This window comes from Ochlerotatus camptorhynchus, unplaced genomic scaffold, assembly GCF_037179485.1.
Source record: "Ochlerotatus camptorhynchus isolate MF236.1 unplaced genomic scaffold, CSIRO-AGI_Acam_v1.1 ptg000255l, whole genome shotgun sequence".
In the NCBI taxonomy this organism is placed as follows: Eukaryota; Metazoa; Arthropoda; class Insecta; order Diptera; family Culicidae; genus Ochlerotatus; species Ochlerotatus camptorhynchus.
In genome coordinates, this window is record NW_027040745.1 from 771,545 (window position 1) to 798,346 (window position 26,802).

The following is a 26,802-nucleotide window of genomic DNA, read 5'->3' on the forward strand; positions in this document are numbered from 1 at the left end:
TTGAGGTCTAGATCTAATGATTGAAATTCGTTGGTTGGGAACATCATACGAAGAGTATCGGAATGTGCTTCTGTCGTAGATGATTAGGGATAGTCTTTGATAAGGGTTGGAAAGAATAGCCACTTAGATTCATTCAGGGTTGGTGCGATCGGGGCTTATGGGCTGGAGAAGAAGACGGTGCATTTAAAGCAGATTCCAAAGGGGATTTATTTCGAAATAAAAAGAATATGATTTGGTTAACCCTCGATGAAATGTGTCAGAAATTTACATGATATATAATGTAAACGTATATGATATGTGACGCTCCATTTATGTGCATTATATTGAACAGAAATTTACACTACTTTTTCGAACTGTGTAGCAAGCAGTGTTGGCAAAATCAGAAATCAATTCATATGTTTCCGCTCTCATGCGCTCGCAATATCACGCGTGATATTGGAACAAAATATCATGCTTGATATTGATTTAACAAGCTCCTTTGATATTGCGAGACTATTCACAACGTGCAAAAATCAAGAAAAGAGTTAACTCGACACAAAAATGATTCCATTGCATATCGTTTTCTTAGAAAGAGAAAGCATAGTTTGCTATCTTTTTTTAATCTTCACCGATGGCAGACGCGAAGGGACTGCTGCAAGCCGTTATGGAAGTTTCGGTTGCATTCGGGAGTAAAGCAAAAATCATTAAACTCAATCTCACCACAGTTTGGTGAGATTTGCAGTTGGTAAGTTTTGTGAGCTTGATATTCCGAGCTGCGATATCACAGCTTGAAAAATCAACCGCAGTTGTTTGCTTGTTGATTTTTATCTTCGAAAATCAAGCGTGATCTTGGGCGTTAGTGAGATTTGATTTTTTGATATTTTCCCAACACTGCTACCACGCAAGTGTCAAAACACTGAGTTTTGTTTTGCAGGGGCTTCGAAAATTTCAAAAAGAACTTTTGCCTCACTCAAGCTATTGCCCCACCCTTCTCTATGAATGAAACACGATTGCTCTAATAAACAATTTTTTTGCATGGCTAAAACTGCAAATCAAAATCAACTAGTGGTAAAATCCATCCATTCCATTTCGTAAGTCCATGTCAACTGAATCCATTCTCAGAGTTCATACTAACCCGGTAGCAGAGCACATTCAGTGACAACATTGTAACCTTCTACCTATTTCAGAATGGTAAAAGTGTTCGTCGAAACAATACACCCCTTTGCGGCATCATCTTCTGTTCCCACCTGACCAGCCATCACCTGACAAACCCTGTCAGTGACGTAGAATCCCACCACATTTGAATATTTGATGAACCCATTTGCTAAAGTCTGGTTGATTCAACCACACACACACACACAAGCCAGCTTCCTTCCTTCCTGTGGTGACTTCCATCGTTGTCGGCCTCCAGGGCATCCTCTTCACGTATGGTTCAAATGTAACCTCTGCACACAAACTGTACAAACGTTACTCGGTCTGTGTGTACTTTACGGTCGAAGCGTAACGAAATCAACCCTCGCGGCGTTTGTGTATTGATGTCATTATTCAATTTTGCTTCCACCCCAACCCTCCTCGGAGTACTTCGGTTGACTGTGGTTGACGAGAGTACACAAAGTTTCACTCACAGGAAGCTCAGAGCGGCCCATCTCTCAAGACATTTGGATCCGTGTAAGGTGCTGGCCATAAAAACACTCAAAAGAGCACCTCGGATCATAAATATCCTTGGGGTTATGATACATTTATGTTTATGCTGTACCGAAAGCAGCCAGCTGTAAGTTCGCCAACCTCAAATATAAAACAATTTGAATAAAAGCCAATTTATCATCTTTTTTTTTTGGTCGGGAAAAGTTCTTCCAATGCTTCCTTCTTTTTCGAGGAAAAGTGTGTCGGATTTCTTTTGCTTCAAGAGAAGTGATGAGCAGTGAGAATGTTTCAGATAAATCCTGTCAAAATTGACACGTTCTCCCTCTTGATCGCGATTCGACTCAGGATACGTTTGGAGCACAAAGTGAAACAAATCTCTTCGATAAACAGAGAAAATAAAATATCTAATGGAGGGTTGCCCCCGATTGAAGCCAGGCACGAATGCTGCCAACCATTAGCATGCATATAAATAATCACAGTTCATCAACTGCCATCCGTTTACTGCATCCATCTGGATTTGTTCCACTTGTATTTATCTGACAGGACAACGAAGAACGAATCGTCCTGCATGAATCAAGTCAAGTGAGGGTGCTTTTTCGCTAGGATCCGTCCGAAGAGGATATTGGTGGAAATGGGTCGTTGTCAAATCCATTATCACATCGGATCGAAACCAAAAACGGAAGCCATCACCCGCATGACGGAACCAAACGAGTAGAGTGCCTCATCTCTTCCGGCATGCCACGAAGAATGCGGAAGTGTGGATTAATAAAAGTAATAAAAGCCATACAGTCGAGAATTTATGGATTCTGAAAGTGATTTGATGACACACACTAGCCGCGGCATCAGAAACGTTACGCTCGTAACAAGGGAATGAAATCATTCTACGAGCCATGCCAGCCCGCTTCTTTTTTCGCATCATTAATTATTTTGACCGATTTTGATGAGTGTTGCTGCTACTGCTGCTAGGACGGTGCCAACATTTGGGACGGGAGGCCATGTGCATGTTCTGCGTGTGTTCGCTTACGTAACAAGTGTGTCATTTCGAAGAATAATGATGCTGGCGCCGGTTCAAGGCAGTGACGAATTATTTTGCACTCGCATCGGATGGCAGTGGAAACCAGGGGCGGGCAAAAACATTTGTCGATGTAAAAATACTGTGACGCGGTGTGATAGTAACAAATGGATTACGATCGATGATTAATTACGAAAATTGATTCAGTTACATGACGGTCCCGTTCATGGAACTAACGGCAAAGGATGTCGATCCATCGTTTTGGGGTTTTCATGTGTGCGGATACACATTTAGTAGCAATGAACATCATTCTTTTTCTCTGAAAGATTGAAGTTCACAGTCATTTTGATATCCTTCACTAAAATAATCAATTTATTTTGTAATGTTAGAGTTAAATTGTTTGCTTTGGGACGTTTGTTGTCTTTGTCGTATTTGAAAATTTGGAAAAATTTAAAATAATAATTTATGTGTGATAGTTTGCCTCGTTAGCATATTCTCCGCGATTCGAAATTCCAGTGATGACCTGTGTTATATTTATACTTGGGTGCTGATCCGGTCAACAACTACCATAGATGGACCTGGATTCGATTGCCCGGTTCTGGGTCACCACCAACACCGAGATTCAAGATGTTATTTTCACGAGCAGCTCAATTCCTGGCGCAAATGGCCAATCATCAGCAACGGAAGCAACGGAAGCAACGGAAGCAACGGAGTGTATGTACATCGACGGTCTGCAGGACCTACAATATCCCCCAGCTTGTTCCAGGAGCTGCTGTCAAGCCACCAAGCCCCCAACGTCCCATCGTGCAGTGCGATCATGTTGCCGAGGTAGGACTTTCAAGTGCCAGAGAGAAGCTTACAACTGACAAACGTCAAATGGAAATCGTGAATTTGGTTAACATTGGAGGCATTTGGTGAGATCCTTCCATTACACTGTATTTTATATAGCATTCATTACGTTGCATATTACTGTTACTTTCACTCATAACCTAGCTCGGAGCGTTTGGTACGGTATTTTCACGCATCCTTCCACCCCTGAAGATTCACGATATACCATGCCAGCACCATATTTGACGCGTTCCTAATGATGACGCACTCGTCTATTTTGACAATATATTTTTTTAAACCTTGTAACACCATCATCCCCCTGGAGCACTGAAGCTAATATTTGCAGAAGCAACATTTCAAAAATAATTATTTAAAATAGTCGAACATTATGGAGTGCGTCGATTTAGGAACTGCTTCGAATATGGTGCCTCCTCGGTTTATTTGAACTTGAATCCTTTCACAGAATCCTTTCACAGAATCATCTTTGCGGCAAATGCAACGCAGTAGGCCTGGCCGTTTTGATGTTTATGTCATATCTCAGATATGCTGCAAACATCAATGTTGACAAGAAAAATGATTAGGTCTTATCTAACCTAATGATTTTCCAGGATGCTTTCTCGTACTGGCTGCGATTGTATTAGATTAGATTAGATTAGATTAGATTTAAGAGTAAAACTGTTTGAGATGAGAAAGATAACGAACGAAATTTATGAAATCTAAAACCACAGCAATGTTTTCGAAGATTGACATAAAAATTAAAACAAACCGTCAAATAATCGTTTCAGCACCATTAGCTTTTGGTTTTGAAAGCTGACAATCTACGTTTTGTGGAAAGTCAAATCTTGGTCCTATTTTACTTTTATTTAATTTCATTTTGCCAGTATCAACAGGTTCAAATAATAATCCTAACACACTAGTTCTCAGAGGACCTCCCTTAGCTCAGTCGGTAAAGGCGCAGCTACAAAGCAAGAACATGCTGGAGGTGGCTGGGCACTGGCGTGCACAGGGTGGGGCAAGGTAGTACAATTGCCCCCCCCCCCTTTTATAAATAAGATTTTTATTTTCACGTTTAAAAAATTAGAATATAAAATAACTTGATTTCTTGATAATTTGATTTGAAGTTGAATCTTCATTTCATAATATAAGGGCACTGAAAACCTTTTAATGCGTCAATTCCTTTGAGATGGTGCCTGAAAATTGCACCACAAAGGTGCATGAAGGGAAAAACTTCAATGAAATTTTTTGGCCACATTTGGCACATTTCTGGTGTAATTTTTTTCGAGGTGGTTCATGGAGGGCAAATTTAAGGTTGAAAAAATTCACCTTCGTGAAAAAAGCTTTTTATTGAATATTTCTAGTGTAAAAATATCATCAAGGGTGTGCATGGAGGGACTAATCAAAATTAATAACTCTGGTGGAAAAATTGAATGACGCTTAAAATTTGGAGGTGCACATTTATCTGAAAATTTCTGGTGGAAAGTTTGCAACACTGTGGTGAATGTAGAAGCAAGGTTTATTCATTTTTCTGGTGCATAATTTGCATCATTCTGATGAATGCAAATCATTGAAAATTTATGGTGGAAAATCTGCACCATTCTGGTGCAAGAAGAGGCAAAGCCTGAAAATTGCACCACAAAGGTACATGGTGAAACGAACTTCACTAACAATTTTTGGTGCACCGTTCTGGTGAATGGAAGACCATGCTTTATTTAATTTTTAAGTGAAAAATTTGCATCGCTCTGATAAATAAAATGAACAGAAAATTACTGGTGGAAAACATGCACTGTTCTGGTAAATGAAGGTACAAGTTTTATTTATAATTAAGGTTTAATGAAAATTTCTGGTGGAAAATCTGCACCATTCTGGTGAACAAATGGGCAAGATTTTCGGAAAATGCTTGGTCTTAAATTTGCATCCTTCTGCTGAATAGAAAAACAAATTTTAATAATAACTTCTGGTGTAAAATTTGCACCATTTTGAATAGGGGCAAGATTTATTTTGTGGAAAATCTGCAACATTCTGATGATGAGAGAAGCCAGCTATATTGAAAATGTCTGGTGTAAATTGGAAAAAGGATATCGATTGGAGAACTAATTTTTATTGAACATTAACGGTGGAAAATTTACACCATTCTGGTAAATTGGAATTTTCTGGTCTTAAATTACTTGATGTATGATTTGCAACTATCTGCTGCATGGAGGGGCAAACTTAATTGAAAATTCCTGATCTAAAAATTGCACAGTTCTGGTGAATGTAGGGGCAAGCTTTATTAAACATTTCTGGTAGAAAAAATACAACATTTTGGTTTATGGACTGACAACTTAAACTTGACTTCCGAGAAGAAACTCAAAGGTATTGAACTCTGAGGACTGTTCCAAAAGGAAAGATTTCTGGGGATGATTCCATGTTAATTCTGCGAATAATTTCTGATGAATCCTGCAGATAGTTCCAAGATAATTTCTAAAAGAATACCGAGAGAATCAAATTTTGAATAAAATTCCAAAGGGATGTTGAGGAAAGATTTAAGAAAATTCTGATGATAATCATTTTGGGAAGAATTTCTGGAGAATACAGAGTAAATTTTTCTGAAACTTTAGGGAAATTTAAGCTCCAAGGTGATCGGACAAAAAAAAAGTTCTAAAATATTCCGCGAAGAACCTCAAGGATATTGAATTCTTAGGACAGTTTCAAAATATTTCTGGGGAGAATTCAAAGAAAATTCTGCGGATAATTTCTATTGCATCCTGCAGATAGCTTCAAGATAATTTTGAAAAGAATTCCGAGAAAATCAAATTTTCAGTGAAATTCCAAAGGGATTTTAAGCAAAATTTCAAGCGAAATCCGAGGATAATTTCTAGCTCATTCCGGGAAAAAGTTCTGAAATTCTAAAAGAATTTCAGTTCCAAGGTGTTCTAAGAAAAAATAATGAAAAGTTCTAAGTATATCTCCAGTGGACTTCTGAAATGAATTTCAAAAGAGCTCTTAGGAGAGTTCTAAAGAAATCCGAGAAGAACCTCAAGGCTATTGAATTCTGAGGACAGTTCCAAAGGATTTCTGGAGAGTATTCCAAATTTTGCGAATAATTTATAGTGAATCCTGCAGATAGTTTCAAGATAATTCCGAAAAGAATACCGAGAAAATCAAATTTGGATTGAAATTCCAAAGGGATTTTAAGCAAAGAAAAATATGAACCACCACCGGAGCAAAAACAATAAATAAAATTAGCTAAATTGAACAGTAGGGAAACAGTGATGGGTGGACAGCACCATCCACCACGCACTTTGGAGTACTCCCCATCCCCAGATTAAATGCACCATAGAAAAAATACCCCTCCTTAACGATTCCCGGTCCGCTCTAGGAATTTTCCTGGCTGGAAAATTTCTCGACTTCCCTGGGCATAGAGTATGATTGGATTTGCCATACAATTATATCAATGCAAAAATGGTATCGGAAGCTCTCAATTAATAACTTTGGAAGTGCATCTAGATCACTAAAATGAGAGCACTCAATAAGCAATAAGCTTGAAATGCAAAGAAGAAGAAGAAGAAGAAGAAGAAGAAGAAGAAGAAGAAGAAGAAGAAGAAGAAGAAGAAGAATGTTTGAATGAATCACATTTTGAATAGTCACGAGCGAAGCGGCATTATGAAAAATTAGGGAATGGAAGGGGGAGTAGGGCTGGCTGTTTTGATTCGTAAGACCGTTCTGCCAATTTAAGTCGCCCACCCACCCTCAACACACCTTGATTGTCTAGAAATGGGTTCAAAGACCGTACGGAAGATCGCCTTTTCAGTGGACGTTTCTACTGGAGATCTCAATGCTCCTCATGGAAAAAGTCTGCTTGGGCGAGGCAAACTAGCTTGGTTTTGGCGAACGAAAGCTGCTCGATGGTTAGCGACATGCTAGGGTTGAGACCAATGAGAAAAAATCGGGTTGTACTTGTGCTCAGTTCTGACTACGGCAGTAATTACAATCTAGCGCTCACTATTTGCTTCCGGTGTGTCGCTCTGCTTGGAAATAGGCTAATTATTTTCAGTACCGGATAGCCAGACCGGTCCTTTCTTCCAGTGTGCATTCTGTAGAAAGTCTTCAACCTGTATTCCACGGAACAGCAAATCCGCGGTGTTTGGAGAGCCTGCTTCGTGCGCCGTGCGTGGTTGTCTGAATTTATGACACTCTATTTGGGAAAAATGTCTCCCATGTACTTGGAGGGGATTGCAGCCATTGCAGCGTCACCGTAGAATCGGACCAGAGAAAGGAGCCAGTGATGTTCATGTCCAAAACTTCGATGATTCGGCCAAGTAGTTGAGCCGTAGAGGTAACTCTAAGACAAGTAGGTCCCGAAGAAACGTGCTCAACTTTTTGGCTCAGCTCTGGTACTATCTTCGGTCCGAAGCTAGTCGAATCACCCCTCGAAACATAGGAAAATCCACTAACCCCTCATTTTATCTGTCAAACTTTCATAGCGAATCAAAACAAACATAGTGTGGTACTAGAATTTTGACTGGAATGGGGTACGTTAATCGATTTGCTTGGGACCAATAGGCTAGTCAAGTAGTGAGCCAATTTAAAATCGTTAGTTTCGTATTGATTGTTGGTTGAGCTGCGATGCAGCTGTAGGAGGATTTAAATAGTAATAGTTTGTTGATACCAGAACAATCGGGATATCGGGAAGGTCATTCTTGTTAAATCGCGTTGAATTTGGTATTAGCGAAGTGTAAAATAACTTGGAGCGTAAAGATACGATTGTTGCTGATTTTTTTGGATATAAAACACGCTTTTGAAACAATTTCAAGGCCCTTATTGTTAAGATCAGTCAATCGCTTTGGAATTACGAACACTGCATATAAATGACTTGAAAGCCATTTTTCGGACAGAACTCAACGGACTGTTTTTAATGATTCTGTTTCCAGTTCCATGGGGAATAATCTTGGAGTGCCCCAGGAAAGTGTATTAGGACCCCTGTTATTTATTATGTATACTACTGATTTGCGAAGAGTTTAACGATTTTGCAATATTAATCTTTATGCAGATGATACTGTATTATTCATTGTAGCCAAGGATTTAGATGATGCCGTTTTACACTCGAATGAAGATTTGCGTTCTCCAAGTAGATGGTTGAAGTATAAGCAGTTGAAATTGAATACAAGTAAAACTAAATTTATGGTAATTTCACGGAATCGAGTAAATGAGAACGTCTCTGTTGTAATTGATGATGAGACTATTGATCGCGTTCGGGAGATTTAATATTTTGGCGTGATTATTGATGACACACTTAAGTTCAACTCTCACATTGACAATGTCATCAAGAAAATTGCCAAGAAGTATGGAATACTATATCGACTGAAAAACCATTTAACTATTGCCAGTAAAATACAGCTATACAAATCAATCATCTCCCGTCGTCTAGACTTTTGCCCTTCCATTTTATTTCAGGCCTATGAAACACAACTATGGAGATTACAGCACTTGCAGGATAAAATAATGCGTTTGATTTTGAGATGCAATAGATTCACTTCCTCAACTTTGATGCTAGACGCCTTACAATGGTTGTCGGTGAAGCAAAGAATTGCATATTCGACTATGGTGTTCATTTTTAAAGTACATACTATGAAAAAGACATTTATTTTTAAGTGCCCTTAGAAAGACACATGCAAGCGGCCCTTTTGGCATAAGAATCAGTTGAAAAGGACGAGAAAATCAATTAAATCAAACGCACTTTTCGTCGAGTTGCATATGTTTCAGATTCTGGACACTTAATTTTACATGCCATGTTTGTTTACGTTCTATGATTTACGTCAAAGCTAAATTACTTTTCGTGTAAAAATAATAATTTCTTAGTGTGTAGTTAACGGTTTGCTGCATCGATATTTGTGTGCTCGAATTGATTGGGTATTTGAAATTGCGAAGTGTAACACGAAAAAGGACGCTACAGGGCATCACCTTAAGGGGTGCCACACGGGTTTTTGCAGCCAGCAACTCGGTTCTTACGTTGCCTTCTGAGTCCACGATGCATCTACAAAGGTATGGAGTTGAACTTCGGAGTTCGGCTAGAATACGTAGCGATCAACCCGAAAGCCGGATAGTTTTGGAAATTCATGGTAGAATGCATCCCAATTTTGCTTCAGAGTATCCGGTATTTCATCACCCCAGGAACAAGTTGATACCCAGGTAAATCTTGCAATGTTACTTGGGTCGCGTCTGAGTCGAACTGGATATTCGATTGGGTTCCTATGCGATCAGCTTCTAAACCTTCGAGAACTACAGGCTTGTTCAATGTCCATTTGCGTTTTAGAAACCCTCCCTTAGCTAGCAGCTTCGTCAATTCGTTGCTGAGCTGAATGGTTTCAGGAACGGAATCGGCTCCTGCTATAAAGTCGTTGACGTAGAATCATCTTAAATTATTGTGCCATGCGATTTAGCAACACTAGGTGGAACACATATGAAGGTAGTAAATGCGGCTCGGGAAGTTCGTCTAGGCTCTAGAGTATTATTGATCGGATGGTGATGAAATGGGGACTTTAATTTTAGGATGATGATAAGGAGCTGATTACGAATCGATTGCGCTGTGTGGAAGACATTCGATAGTTGAAGATTTTTTTCCTCTGTGTCTAGATTAATAACCAAAGCAATAAAATTCTTAAAAGCACTCAGAGCACAATAACATCCTCCAGTGAATGGACACCCTGTCCACCGAGCGATAGAGAACTTTCGCCCATCTTCCGAGCCCACCCACTCGTTCATCAGATAGCACTTTCTGCTGATGACATCCGGACGAACGTTCACCCTGGACATACGACGACGACCAGCATCACATCATCATCATCAACATCACCATCATGATGTCTACAACCATCCAACGACTACGGCGAGCAACGACCAGACCACGGTTGGACGGACGGATGGAACGGAAAGAGCGTGTCCCGTTGATTTATGGCAACGTTTATCACTCATTTGCATAATTTTTTGGGTAAACACTTTTCCCGTCGCCACCGTCCTCGCTCCAATAGATAGGGCTACCAATCGGGATGGTGTAGGTCCTGCTGGTTGCTTTCCATGCGATTTCACTCCCTTGCGATTTTGGCGAACACAAAAAATCCGTACGGATTTCACCGACCCTCTACCACCATCATCATCATCAGCAGCAGCAGCAGCGCCGGGCTTTCTCTTATTCCGAAACGATCCATTAATGCACTCTAATTGGGATGCTGTCGATTGTTGACACAAACATTCACACGAATTGTCCAATTGCTGGCTGCTCCGAGGAGAGGACATTTCTGTGGGTCGTTCAATGATAAATTGGTTGGGATTAAAAAATGGTACATCGTCGATGGCGGATCGGAATCCGGCGGAAAGAGGGGAAATGCGCTTCAGAAGCAGAAAGCATTTTCCCGTGTACATAAATCCTTAATGGAAATGTTTTGATAAGAGGACAATTTTTGTCTTTTCTTAAACGGAAGCTGATGCTGCTGCTGCTACTGACTGGCTGCTGAAAGATTTCTGCACTTTACTGTGGGACGTCCCTACGATGGTTGGTCCTAATGAACGTGTTCTGCAAGTGGCAGACATATATCCTGCCATATGAGTAGAGGCTTAGGGTAGTTCTGAATATTTCGTGGAAAATACTGACATGCGAACGAGTTGTCCACCCTCGCCTATACCCGAACCGAACAGATACAAAATGCTCTAAATGAAGCATAACAATCTGTAAACAGAATTTGCTTACTTGGCTCGACTGTGGATATGTTTGACAAACAATCATTACCATAAATAAATGTGCTCTGCGCTGGGCCAAGTCTTTCGTCATGTGCCAGAATCCCGTACTTGCACTTTTGTGGATTTCCTATATGGCAAAGCTGACAACGGACGACGAACTGTTTGCCAAACGTTGTCCCACCCTGATCCGTCGCCTTCGAAGCTGCTGCACAGATGTTATCGATATTTTTGCCATCCCCTCTCTTAGGGCCCAAAACAAATACCCCCATAATCTTCCTTAATGGGAAAGGATTGGCCAAATAGCGATGCGGAAAACTGATCTATCGAACCCTTTGTTTGGCAGAGATTCGAAATAATTAAAACGTACCAATTAGAATCAAGTTACACGTGCGCGCACACCCTTAAAATTAAACGATGCCCCACAAATCCTATTTGGCAACCGTAATAAAATGTCTTCCCGGGAAGCAGACACCGGAATTGAATCTTGGTCTAGGATCTCCTCGCCAAGAGCGAGTCGGAGAAATTCACCATCTTCAACTGAATATCTTCGTTTGGCCCATCCGTACCAATGCCATTCTGCTACCCTATAAAGGAGAAAGCAGCAAAAAATAACGTTGGCAATTCTCGGAGCTTTTAATTTGCGCCTGCAGCCGTGTTCGTTAAGAGCTCCGTTGTCCATTTTAATGAGATTACACCGAGCGAAAGTGATATAATATTCCTGCCGGTGCTTGATGATGGTTTCGAGAAGGCTTGCCCGCCATCTAAACCCCGAGCTGTGCTGGGCGAGATGGAAAAGGTCAAGTGCTTCTTAAACACGCCGAAGTGGAGGATTTTCTGGGGACGGGAATAATGTAAATTACGATTAAACGAAATAAAGCAGCGGATCTTTCTGCTGGGCACTCGTCGGAGCTGCTTTGGGTATTGAAAGCTGAGAAGGTGGAAAGATTTTTGTTGTATTGTTGTACTTCTTTTGGCTCGGAGAGTGCTTCCTGCTTTAGGATTTTTATTGCATCATTCTCCGGAATGATGGTGACGGTTACTCGCTTCGGGCAAATGGGACTTTCAATTATGATGGCGTAAAATGATATGTTTCACGTTGTTTGGAAATGGAACTCTCGTTTTGCTGGAGAAGTCATGTTTTTGAGGAACAAGCATTTTTTTCCAGTTAACCATGTTTGCTGTATTATATCACACAAATAAGCCTAGCTGAAGTAAATCGCTCCAAAAATTTTCTTCCAACTTTACTAGGAAATAGACCGAATAACAGTTTCATGTCATCGGAAAAATCGATGCATTTTTAAAACCTCGTACTTATATTTGAGCTGCAAACGATATTTCACCGGCAATATGCAAGTTAAGATATTCTGATTATTTGGATATTAATTAAGCACGACCAAAAATTATAAAACTCACTATTTTAATATAAAAACTCTCCACGTAAGTGATTGTAATGTCGGTCTACTGTACTAAAATTGGGTCTAAAAATGGATTCAACTTCGGCCTATCGAAGATGACCCTCGATCTACAAAGATCCAGCATGTGAAATTACGCTTCTTTTTCACTCCTTAACATTCATACGTAACCACATTGTTGACGTCACTTTCATTTCTCGCGTAAGAACTGATGAGGAAGAAAGAGACAGTGTTTTCTTTCCGGTTGATTCAGATAATATAAACCACCATGCTTTAAGCATCAATAGAAGTAAATAGATCATCTCACGACCAGAGACGATGTTATATAAGAGACGCGCGGAGAGAGTAATAGTAAATCTGGTTGCACGGCCAACTAATTTCTTGTTCTGCAAGGTTTGGCAACCCGCAATTTTGTGTTTACTTCAAGTGACATTTAATTTGAGCCACTGTCGTCTGCTTCAGCATCACGGTAAAATTAATGCTTTTTAATCGTTTCGGTAGTATCGCTATTCAATGGAAGTATTTGAAGACTCAATTTTTGACAACTCTGAGTGAAACCAAATATACCACAGTACAGGGTATATTCCACAGAGCGTGGCACAAAATTATTCAATCTGCGATTATAGCTTCCTATCATGTATGAGTGAAATCTCTGTTTTGGAGTCTTTCACAAATTTTAATATCTTGAAACATTACACCGATCTTTGTAACAGAGCCTGCATAGATGTATTTCTTTGTGCTGGAGCAAATATTTCATCAGAACATAACGAGGATACAACTGGTGAACAACAATAATATTCCCTGTCCAATTTCAATTCATACGCAAACTTAATTATAATTATTTAAATATCAACAGTTAACCATGCCCGGAAAAAAATAACCACACAATTACCATAAAATAATATAAAACCACAACAAAATCTATTGTCAACAATCGATCTTATTGTATGTACAGGGTGGGTGATGAATTTTTGCAGTAAATGGCATATTTGCGAAAAAATACACCAGTTAGTTATTCTACCAATGAATTTTGTGCGATTTATTTTCTTTCGCAACATATGGAAGTTGTAAGTAAATTTATTCAAAAAAATTGTCTTCCCTTTCGACGACTGTAGTTAGACGCTTCCGGAAACTGCAGTATGCACGTTTTAAAATGTGTCGATCCATAGATGTCATCACTGCCTTGATTTTAGCTTTTAGCGACTTAAGTGTGGTGTGAGGGGTTCTATTGGTATCCCGTTGGACGACGCCATATACAAAATAATCCAACGGATTGATATCGGGACTGCTTGGGGGCCAAATTTCTTCCTCCCAAATTTACGAAATATTTTCCGTAAGCCATTTCTGTGCTTTATTAGCAGTATGAGCAGGTGCTCAGTAGGGTGTTTCATTTTGAAAAAAGTGATGAATTTTTGATAGGCCACCCTCCAGTTCGATTCATAGCCCCAAAATATGAACCTGTGCAAAAAATGGTAAAGATTGATGAAGGTTTAGAGGTCGCGCCAATGATTTGGATTTTGTATGGAGATTTTGGTGAATTAGTATGGGAAATTATTGATTTTCGTTTACATTGCTCTAACTTTGGTTGTAGTTGTCCAAACGTTGAAAAAAAAAATATGTGGTTGTCATGACAATGATCAACAAGCCTGTTGTTGTTGCGATGAAATTGGCGTTGTTGCCTTGTACATATTCATCTGTCAATTTACCCTATTTTGCCATTTTTTCACATTTTTATAATTCTTGATACGCTGCAAAACTGAGCGTAGCAACTGTAGGCTTTTTGTTTATTGCCATAGCAATAACATACTAAATTTTTTCGACATTTGGACAAGTAGAAGCAAAGTTATAGCGATATAAGCGATTTTTTAAATTCTTCCATAGTAATTCCCATACAAATTTCAAATCATTGGCGCGACCTCTAAACCTTCATCAATCTTTACCAATTTTTGCACAGGTTCATATTTTGGGGCTATGAATCGAACTGGAGGGTGGCCCATCAGAAATTCATCACTTTTTTCAGAATGAAGCACCCTAGTGCTCAGTCTTATCACTTTCCCAAGCCTTTTTTAATATTATACACTGTTCTTTCAAACACATTTAGCGACCGAATTATTTCTTTCATGCATACTCCGGCGCGCAACAAAGCGACAACGGCTGACAGATTGCTCTCTTGTTTCGACATCTTTATGTTTAGTCAACATTGTTTGTTTAAATCTTACACCTAATAGTATAAGCTATCCAGTGCTGCCAAATATATCTAAATCATGATGCACAAGCATGAGAAATTACTATTTGAAATTTACTGCAAAAATTCGTCACGCACCCTGTATATTATACAAGTGAAAATAAAATATTGTTATTTACAATACGTCCAATGTAGTATGAATTTTCAACAACAGAAAAACAATAAAATGATTGGTAAATGGCTCGAGTTTGTTCGGGAAAAAGTGATTTTTTGTACGGTTAAGATACATAACAACCCCCTTGTTCTATTGTAGATTTCCCCATTTACCATAGACTATATTGTAGAAACAATAAATCATATGGTTATTTTTTTGTTTTGAATAGTATGATTTATGGGGCGACCCCGGCGTAGAGGTTAACATCCTTACCTCTCACGCCAAAGTCACGAGTTCAAATCTCACCTCCGGGCAAGTCACGAATGACCCAAGAGTGTTAAAGTGAATATAATAATAATAAAAATAATAATAATAAAAAAATATGATTTATTAAATACAATAAATTCTATTGTATGGTTACAAAACATGTAATTGTACCTCCATCGTTCTTTTTTACGGGCAGCGTCTGGCTGAAAATCTCCTCAATAAAGGCAACCAACCTCAACAATTAATTTCAACACCAATCTCAATACTTCCCACGATTTTCTTCGTGAAGCGCTCGTGTTTATTTACATTGCTCGATTTGAACCACGTTTGACGGGTCGATTGGAACTTTTGGCTTCAGTCTTCGCGCGTCTCTTATTTAACATCCTCTCTGCTCACGACCACACATATAACGAACTGTCAAATCAAGTCTAAAGCATCATGTGAAAAGAGCCTATGTTTCAAATGCAAACAATGTATTTAAACGTCAATTTCTCGCTGATTAAGACTCATTCAGGAAAACCAACAGCAGCATGTGGTAGAATTAGTTTGCTTTATCAAATGGTGTAGTTAGTTTGCGTGGACGTGTTGTGATTCATGAGCAATCGAAGATTAAACGCCATTGTTTACATTCGGCACCTAGGACATTGTCACATGTTGCTCTAGAAGTAATAGTCCGAAAGGTCTAATCGGAATTTAATGCACGGCCGATGGAACCGACTCAAAATTGAATGGTTTTTAACTCACAATCACAAAAACGTTGGTCACTCATAGACTGACTAATGTATGTTCCTCGCTTTTCCCAAGGGGGGCGTCAAAATTTCACACTAGCAAATCAATCTACGAAGAATCTTCTTTCATTTCTCGCATCTATTCCCGAAATATTCAAATCCTCTTTAATCTTCTTTCTATCTACTCAGCTAACCACATTAAAACAAAATCTTTCCTGCATCGTAGATAGAATCGTCCCCCTCGGCTTTTCCTTATAAATCTGCTCGAATATGAAGAAAATCGACGAAAATTTTACTTTGTCGAAAAGACACTAAACGCAAAGTTTTTCCTTGAAAATCGAGGAAAATTTTACTCAGTCCTTCACAGCAAAAAATAAATTTTAATTTTACTTCACTCCACTCCACTCCACTCCACTCCACTTATGCCCACAAAAATAAACAAATGCAGTAAAAGCAGCGTAATGTCAGTTCATACACAGCATCAATGATAATTTTGTCCTTTTTGGCAAGTAATATTACACCATATTTTCGACAGTGGATGCACTTCAAATCCACTGTGATATCAAAATTATTTGTTTGCTGTGTTGAGTAACCTGCGTTTTTGCGGATTTGAGTGAACGGAACTCAAATATAATTCAACTTCAGCGGATTCGGTGGTGTAGTGATAAGCGTGATTGTCTCTCGTAGCGCGTGGCCGTAGTCTCTCAACTGACCGGGTGTTCCAAAGGGCTAAATAGAACGGTGAGAAGCCTGAGGTGACGATGGATTGGTTGTTGCGTAAGTTGGGGGCAGCAAATATGTTGATACCGCCGAACGGAGATGTGGCCGTTGAGGATCCGTTAGAGACGGAGCTCGTATTTGCCGGAACTGCTGGCGAACTGGAAACGGCACCAAATAGCGGGTGGATTGCCAGAACTAGTGGCTCATAATGAAGAAACCTGATGGCTGCTGGCGGAGGAGCTGCACCGATGTCACTACCACTCGATGTCACATTACTACTGACAAGTGACGTTTAAAGCACGCACATACTCTACAAATTATATGATTGTTCAAACTACGCATTTGCTACTTATATAACATAACTCGAACATGGATACCATCGATAATACGTTATGTTGACAAATCGTTGCGGTGTTGTTGTAGTTCAATATTCAATATAATTAATGATTATTTTAATATCCACTCATCTGCAACGTAAAAAATACATGTTGTAAACTTTTCATGATATCTTGAAAAATAGCTACATTATTGTAACGTACTACCCAAGTAACCAACAAGCCCGTTAATCGCTTCTATACGACTGATATAAAGTTCGGAAACCCTATATTTACCTTATATCGCAAAAAGGGCGATTTCGGGTAGTTAGCGGGCTTGGTGGTTACTTGGGTATTTAACATGTTTGCAACAGTTCAGTGAGCTGGATTATATCTGGATGAACCGTACACTACCGGCTGAAATTATGTTGCTATAATGGAGAATGTTCACAAATATTCTAAACATTAAAAAATTGAATCAATTCAGAATTTTACACTTGTTAATGGTTATGAGAGGGCGTTTTGATGTTTTATCAGTGAAGGACATTAAAGAATATAATAAGTTCTCCATTTTGGTTGACTCTATTTTCTTATGGTGTAATGTTGTTGATTTGTATTTTGTCAAAATTTCGATAGAAATCTTTGCTTTATAATTATAAGCTATTTTTTTTAAAGATCAGTGAATGATGACTAGATGATTATGAAAAGAAGTCTTACGGTTTGCGTAATCGACGTAATGAAATCGCTTTAATTCTCGCGCAATAAACTGGGAGTTTGAATCCTTAGGGTTTGAGGTATGAACTCTAAGCGTCGAAATATCGATCCAATTCACTAGTTATTAGATAGTAATATTATGATCGACCAAGTGGTCAAAAAGGATTTATGTATTGACCAGAAATTGATGATACGCAGCAGCAAGCTGGTTTATTTATTTGAATTTGATTTATTTCTTGTTTCCGGCAGTCATACGAGGCCCAAAGCTGATCTCCAACGACCGTCTTCGGAATCCGTAACCGCTCAAGTTTTTTAGAGAATATGGACGGGTAAATTAATTTTTTTTGGGACATCATCGCAGAAAGATGGACTCAAAGCCGCAGAAAATCAACCTTTTGGTTTTGTTGGGAGTTCAACTTTCTTCGATGAGATTGAAAGCGTATTGTTACATGCTAATTTTCTATGAAATCGTTGGAAAAAAAAAGATTTTCTTGGATTATTTATTTCTTTTCCAACACTTAGGAACATCCACAAATTTAGTAACGGAATGGGGGGAGACGAGGGTTGAAAAATTAAAACATAATTTTATCTTAAGCGATTTAATGCCAAAACACCTCAAAATACATTAAATACGCAAATGCATGTACAAATTTACCCAAATCGGTATCTAACGATCTTCTGAAAATTTTAAAATCTTAGAAAGAATTCGGGGGAAGGGTTGCGAACTGCAAATTTTACAGTCTTAAAAGGACGGGAGGGGGATTGAATGATCATTCAAAAACCCTTACATAATTTGTGGATGGCTTCCTATTCGAAAAATCAAAACGCACCGGAAAAAATCGAACCGGTAAACTTTCGATTGATTTTCAAACCCCCAATGTCAAAAATTTACTCTATTTCAGTTCATAATATTTTCAGAATCAAAAGATTTTTTAAATACTGCAATGCTCATCAAAACTTGAGAAGTTTGCGGTTCTATTGCAATGGATAGATAAAAATATTCTGAACCGATTGTAGCTTATAGCAAATTTCAAAATTTCAATCAATTCGTGCCATGTCTGCATACATGGCGAATGTAAACATTCGTGTTAGCTATAAATGGTAGTGTTATGTACTCACTAGCTGTTTTGAATTTCTTAACATCAGAGGTATTTCTAAATACTAAGATAAAATAACTCAACTGTTGGGTAGTTTTGTTTTTTCGTGTACGGGTATACACCCTTTTAGAAAACTAGTTCGCTTACGGACATGGAATTTTTACAAAAAGGTTGACAGTTGGCTACGTGAATTTTCGGTAGAGCGACCGAATAATAAAAAAGTCGCCATGTTTCGCGCCTTCAGTGACGTTTGCTTTTAGGACTTCCCCCGGACTAAAGAGTTACAGATGCTTTGTACACGGAGAAAAAATATCTTCCAAAATTTGAGTTCTTTTTACTCTATTTTGAGTTGAGCCTCTCACTTGCACCCGTTATTTTTGTCAAAAAAGGAACGAGAGATGCGATCCAATGATATAGTTCAGCCCAATATAGTTACTTTTGAGTAAATTGCATATTCTCAAATTTTATGTAAATTAAACTTAATTTTGGGTAAAATATACTTAAGAGTAAGTATTTTTTGCTGATGTTGAATGGAAACTACTACATGCAATTTACTCAAATTTGGGTTATTGGGCTGAACCCGGGAATTGAGGGAAAAGTACTTAATTTTGGATACTTTTTCATCTCCGTGTAGACGCGTTTCATCTATTTTTGCCTTCAGTATTTTCAGTGGAGTGAAAGGGTAAAAAAACTATCCGCTGTGTATCTCGAAACTGACTTTTGTTTATGGGATTTTCCAACAGGAGTGAAGAGTCGTCGGTAACGCAAATGGTTTCACCAATACTAATATATGGTCATCATATACATTTCGTAGGCCATAAATAATTAAATACACGTCTCAAAATTACGTCCCTAAAGTTTGGCCCATAAATATAAAGCGCAGATAGCGTTCAATCTTCTAAATTAGTAATTGTAGTGAAAATTGCGACATTGATTTATTAGACTAGCATGTTACAAAAAGGTAAGTCCTTTCAATTAATGAAATTATCAGGTTTTTTGATGACCACCGCAGTGTTGTTTTTTTTAGTGCAATAAAACGACAAGATCATGGCGCCTAAAAATCGAAAAATATGAAATTTTTTCTCATCTCTTTCTTTGAAAATCTAGCAATAAATGTAATAAATTTGTTCCAAAATAGGCAATTCTTTTACGGATTACAATTTCACAGCAGATGTGCTATTAGTTTTGCATTACTATTGTGTATTATTGCTAAATTAATTAGCTATTTGCTTGATAGACCGGAGTGAGTGGCTAGGCTATTGTTTTGTCAACGGCGTCGTGTACGGTCAAATTTTAAAAATTCAACATCGTAGAAATAGCTACAAAATAAAAATTGAAAACCAGAAATACAAATACATATCCTTCCTGGTCCATCAGGTGACAGACAGTAAGGGGCTGTTCAATTATCCACGGCCCATGCAAATTAAAAAAAAAATGTATGGACAATTGTCTACGCAAAGGGAGGGGGTGTCAAGAATTCCAAAAAACTGTCTACGTAGTTAATGAACAGCCCCTAAATAGTCTTGATTTAAGTTATTTCACAAGAATTGCTTTTTAAATTTTGCCATATGATTGATGAGTAGTCAACTGTTGCAATGTTTATAAAAAATAGAATGAGAAAATTAATTTTGAATAGGGTAGAGCGGTACTTCGTCGTAATCACCCATTTCCATTCTATCGAGTAGAATGATCAATAATATCTATGATTTCACCGAACACAAATCAATAATACATTTGTTTCGATGCGTTAGCTCATAAGCTTCAACACAAAGCCTATACGAGTGCGTTGTATGAATATTTAAACTCATTATTCTCATAACAAAAGAAGCTCTCCTAGCAAATCCATTTTTTTCTGTCTGCATTCGTAGAACGAAGAAAACCCTAGAAAAACCAATGGCGTTTCAATACGTTAGGACGGAATTGAAACTCGTAGAACGAATTTGCAATCAAGAAGCAGTGTAGGATTTCTTACAATATCTAACTAATTTGTGACTCATTATTAAATCCAACGGTACGTATTGAAAGGTAAATTAATTTGGAAGTCAACTATGGTAGAATCATTTTATTGGTTATGCTTAGTAGGACGGAAATTAGATTCAAAATCCTATTCATTCACTTACTTTTTAAAAAAAACTAACAACATTTCTCTGATATGTCCACCACAATTGCACAACAAGTCCGTTCAATTTGTTTAAAACTAAATTGTTGCTGCCACGCATTGGAACGATTCTGGCGCAAGTTCACTCCAAGTCCTCTATCAAAAATTCATACGCACCCGAAAAAAAAAAAAATCAATCAATCCCCAAACTGAGTCCACCTACCTTGAACGCTGTAGCTGCACGCTCCGCCGGTACACTTGGCCGACTGGAGACTCTTGCCGACGCAGTTGATCGTGCTACCATCGTACGGTTGCTTGTCCAGGGTCGTGTTCGCTACCAGGGCAGCTGCCGCCGAGGACGAGGATGAGGCCACCACCGGTCCGCCGATACAGGACCGATGACGCGTCTGGGTACAGTCCGGTGCACACTCGCTCCACTCGGACCACTGCGACCAGCGGCCGGCTGCAACAAAATTGAATTATGCAAATTAGGTTGATGGAGAAATGGGATACACACAGGCTGCACCGCCCGCACTCCCCCGTCCGACATTTTCCGTGTCGGAGGTGACGGTGGCGGTGGCTACCGTGTGGGTGCTCTTCTACCGGTAAGGTTTCTTTAATTCAGTTGGAGTATTGAATGTCTATGGTATCACCCGGCTCTCGATGTGGTTGTACAAACATAAATACAGGCAATGCAACTAGGGGAGACCTACTGCCAGGCTGTTAACAGGGAGCATACAAGTGGGTGGGTTGCGGGCGGATGTGGGATTTGGGGAACGATAGCGGTAGGAAACATGCATAGTTGAAAAGTGAAAAAAAAAATCCAAGAGATCGATATATAGATTGGGTGTTCGATAAAATTACGAGGATGTGGGATAGTAACGTGCAAATACCTACTTTACAATTTTCAGCTGGTGCTAGGACAAGACCATGAATGTGTATAGAAACGTACCTTCATGCCGTTCCTAACTGCTTGATGTGATGGGATCGTATTACTTTGCATAATTAACTGGGATGGCAGATTTGCTGGGAATGGGATCTAAGAGCAGATTTTCCACACATGTTGATCAGGGGAATGGAATTGATTTGAATCTATCTCTACCATCTAGCTTTATTGAAATGAACCTTCTTAATTGAATTAGAAAGTGGTCATCGAGTCTGCTGATACATTGCAGAACTTTCTTGTTACAGCGATTGAACAAACCATTTTTTCCAAACCATAACTTCCTCCATTTAACAGCCATTTCGTGTCCCATCACGAACACTCTCGAACACACAAAGTACATAAAAATATCCATACTCTCGCGATGTAAATAAAAGTTTTATCCTACATTCTGCTCTAGCAGCGCCATCGAATTTTGCAAAAACGACGTCGACAATCCCGGTCTGGTATGAAATGGTCTGTGTGCGCATATGCGTACATCCATACATTGTGTAATTTTATGATTGCCATCAGTAATTGAATTTTGTCTCTTCGAGAACAAAGTTGAACCACTGGGGCCTGATGGTGGTGGTGGTGGTGGAGTTGAAGACATCGGCTACGAAATAGATGGCATAAAGCGTAGGATTCGCAGACACTTTGCATAGCGTGCACTCATAATGTAGGACTCAGAATCGGGAGGTCTTCCTTGTATTTGCTCCCTGCGATAGGGTGGACATTGTCAGAGCGGTAACCAGGGAAGGGTGTTAGGGCAAAGGTTTCTGAAGAATTTAAAAAAAGGTTAGATTTTAGGTTCAAAGTCATCAGTTTGAAAGATTGCCATCTATATTTTTCGGAAGAGGATTTTCTCGGCATTTCAGCCTTTTAGCGAGTCAAACTTTTTTTTTTCTACTCTTAATCAGGCATGGAAAATCATTAACATTCATTTCGTACATTCAAATACATTCATTTGCCTCGAACTTTGGACATCAATTGAATTCCGTAAAATGATATATGAAGCTTATATAAAAGGGAATCTACACGCAAACCAAAAATCTATTACAACGAATGTTAGTTCCGTTTCCTATCATCCTCTGTTCATGAACATCGCAACGAATGTTAGAAATTGACCATGCAGGCGATGTAATGGTTTTTTGTCTTTTTTATTTCGTGTTCTATCTACGCTTTCGACAATACCAGTAAGCTTGTAGAAAGACGCACATTGTTGAACATTGTAGAACGACGCACACACTTGCCTCGATCTCGAATCTCTCCAGCAGAAAAAGCATACGAAGTTGAGTATGCGAGAAAATGAGCGCTTCACGTTTGCTTTTAGGCTATTTATATTCAGAAGCATGGAGAGAGCAGTGGAGAAAGCACAGGTCTGATAATCGCAACGTTCGTGGTTCGAGTCCAGTCGGCTGTCTGTTTCCTATTTTTTTCGACATAACTAATTTACCTCACTAATACACTCTACATTGTTTGGTCTCCAATTTTCTTACATTGGACCGCAGCTAGGTACATCGCATCCTCGGTTCATGCGGTCTCCACTTACATCCTCTGATGATGAATCCCACATAATTGTAAGCGAATATTACATCCCCCGGTTGGGTGTAGTCACGCTAGATGTCCTATTTTTTCGATTCGTTTTTTTTAATTAACTGGAAATGAATATGTTTTAGGTTCTTAAGGTGATACTCTAAGGAAGCCTTAGCGTGAAACTTCAAAGGCACAAATGTTAGCTTCCACAAAACATACAAATTTGAAATAGCTACTCTCTGTTTGTAGTAGCATAGCAAACAAGCAGTAGCAATTTCAAATTTGTATGTTTTGTGGAAGCTGCCATTTGTGTCTTCAAAGTTTCACGCTAAGGTTTCCTTAGAGTATCACCTTAAAGGGTGGAACAAGCAAAAATTAGCCACACAAAATTAAAGTAGAAAAATAATATAAACAAATAAATCATCATTTTACGCTATTTTGTTACCTTACTCTCACATGAAGGCCTAATATTGATGAGTTCATTCTATGCTTTGCCACATACGAAATCACGAACTTCATCGTTGACCACTTTCATTTAGTTTTAAACCATCTTATTGTATTGTTAAAGTAAGTCATTTCACAATGTACTCCATTTTGTTTTGATTGTGTTCACATTATCAACTTATTCTGGATCCTAACAGTGATATAACATACTTTAAGTGGTCATTTTATACGATACATGAGTTGATGAAAGTATAGAGTTGATAGTTCCGTTTGAGTACGGCAGTGTGAAAATAGTGCATAGAGAGTAGAAATCGAGCAAGGACAATTTTGGGGAAGGTATGAATCGGGTTAATCTCTTTACCATTACAATAGTTGCAATTTACAAACCTACTACTAGATGCCTCCTTTCAGATAACAACTTGAGTGCAGTACAATCGATATAACTGTTTCAAACATCGTCGGCACATGAGCAAATCGGTGATCATCAGGTATACCCCTCACCATACCTCTTCAACGGGAGAGTTTGGTAAAGAGAGATGATTATCCCGATTCGTACCTTCCTCAAAGTTGTCTTTGCTCGCTTTCTACTCTCTACATATAATTTTAACACTGCTGTACTCTAACCGAAATATCAACGGTATACTTTCATCTCCTCATATATCATACAAAAAGAACACTTAAAGTCTGTTATTTGAAAGTTGGCATCTTCAACTAAATAAAAAAAAAACATTTAAAATTGAGAAGATATTTGTTGGAGAAAAAATTGATTTTTTTTTATGTTTACGGTATCTAAAAATCCCCCTTTTCTATTGTAAAAGTCTCATTTACAATAGATATTATAATACTTACAAAAAATGTCTATTGTATTTTTATTATTTTTAGCATAAAATTAATAATTGCTGGGTTTTATTGCATAAAGGGCGTCCACGATGAAATTGCCACACTATGAAATTGCTCTAACTTTTTAACCGTTGGGTAGAATTTAATGAAAATTTGGGTGGATTTAGTTCATAGTGCATTATTTACATCTTGCAAGTTTTAAAGTCCTGTGATCAAAACTCGCGGAAATGGAGTCGAAAGAACAGCTCGTGCGTGATAAAATCTTGCGCATTCATCACGAGAACAAGGATCTCTCGCATCGTTCCATCGCTAAAACGTTGGGAATCGCGAATTCCACGGTGTCGCGAGTGATTAAGCGGTTCGAGGAACGGTTGACCACCGATCGGAAGCCCAGAAGTGAAGGAAAAAGTATTCCGTACAACACCAAAAATCACAACCGCGTAGTTGGGGCCTTCAACCGAAATCCGAACGCCTCCGTTAGGGATGTGGCTAAGAAGCTGCACCTAAGCCGAAGTTTTGTCCAGAAGGCCAAAACTAAGGCTGGGCTTCGAACGTTCAAGGTACAAAAGGCCCCTAATCGCGACGAGAAGCAGAACAAGTCCGCCAAAACCCGTGCCAGGAAGTTGTACCTCAACATGCTGACGAAAGTTGAATGCTGCATCATGGACGACGAAACATATGTGAAGGCCGACTTCAAACAGAACCCCGGCAACCTGTTTTTCACGGCCAAGGATAAGTTCAGCGTTCCGGAGCATGTCCGCACTCAGAAGATGTCCAAATTTGCGAAGAAATTCCTGGTTTGGCAAGCCATCTACACGTGCGGGAAGCGGAGTGCACCTTTCGTGACCCAGGACACGATGAACGGACAGGTGTACATAAAAGAGTGCCTCCAGAAGCGGCTGCTTCCTCTCCTGAAGGCCCACAACGTCCCAACAATCTTCTGGCCGGATTTGGCCTCATGCCACTACTCCAAGGACGTGCTGAAGTGGTATGCGGACAATAAGGTCAATTTCGTGCCGAAAATGTTCAACCCTCCCAACACTCCGGAGCTCCGCCCCATCGAGAAGTACTGGGCGATTATGAAGCAGCACCTTCTTAAACGACCTAAGGTAGTGAAGACAGTCGAGGAACTGAAGAAAGTATGGGTTTACATGCAAAAAACGGTTGATTCACAGGTTGTGCAGAATCTCATGGCCGGGGTTAAGGCCAAGGTGCGGGCATTTGCGTATGGACTGTAAATAAAATACGAGTAAAATGGTAAAATGAAGTTTAATAGTTATTTCTCAATCCCTGAAAATTTGATGGCAATCGGATGAAAACTCGAATTTTGCGAATCAATTTTGTGTGTGGCAATTTCATCGTGGACACCCTTTAACAATAGTTTTTGTATGGCAAATTTTTATTCAATGTATTAACAACGGCCAAGGTATAATTAATTGGGCAGTTTCTTGTTTATGGCTACAATTGAACGTTGTCCGCAATGACACGAGATCAGGCCTAAACAGCTTGGGGTTTAAAAAAAAAGCAATAGGCATTTGTTGAAACACTCACTCATGCAAATATAACGGATGATGATGCCAGCTTCTTCATTCCTTTATTTGACGTCGGTCTCTGTTCCGCAATCTATTGCCAATCACCATGCTTGGCATACACAGTTGTACACACCAACTGCTCATTTGTTAATAACTTATTACTCAGTTGTTGAAATTTGTTTTTCTTTAAAGTAATTGATAGATTAGGATCATAGCTTACTATAGATATGCAAAAAGTAGATAAATCTTTACATTTGAATCTACACCAATGAATTTTTACACTTAAAGCGAGCATTTTTCACTTCATTTTTACAATGCAAAAACAAATACAGTTTATTACTAGAATTAAAATCTACTTTGATTTATGTATCTATAACAAGCTTAAACTCTATTCTATCTACTGCTTCAAAAATAACTATGTTTCGTCAACTCTGTGCAAATGAGCAGTTCGTGACCAAAATTGTGTATGCCAAGCATGCCAATCACCGACGGACATCGTTTGCCATCCATTGACGACAATCGAATGTGCAGGAAGAAAGCTTCCACATCTGCGTAGGATATCGCACCCATTCAATTCAACACACATGGACCGGGACCAACGGCTTTGCTTCCCTTCGGAAGAAAGACGTGACCAGAAATTGTTATGCCTCAGAAAAATCCCAC

At 39.0% G+C, this 26,802-nt stretch overlaps 1 protein-coding gene across 2 annotated transcripts in view; it reads right to left on the reverse strand.

The window, feature by feature from the left end:
• The window catches only part of LOC135704987 (netrin receptor unc-5-like), an 846,608-nt gene that overhangs the window by 400,696 nt on the left and 419,110 nt on the right, over positions 1 to 26,802 (reverse strand). For both annotated transcript variants that reach the window (XM_065226538.1, XM_065226537.1), the window contains one exon: positions 21,089 to 21,328. In XM_065226538.1, the coding sequence (XP_065082610.1) occupies positions 21,089 to 21,328 (240 nt within the window). The remainder of the gene's footprint in view (positions 1 to 21,088; positions 21,329 to 26,802) is intronic.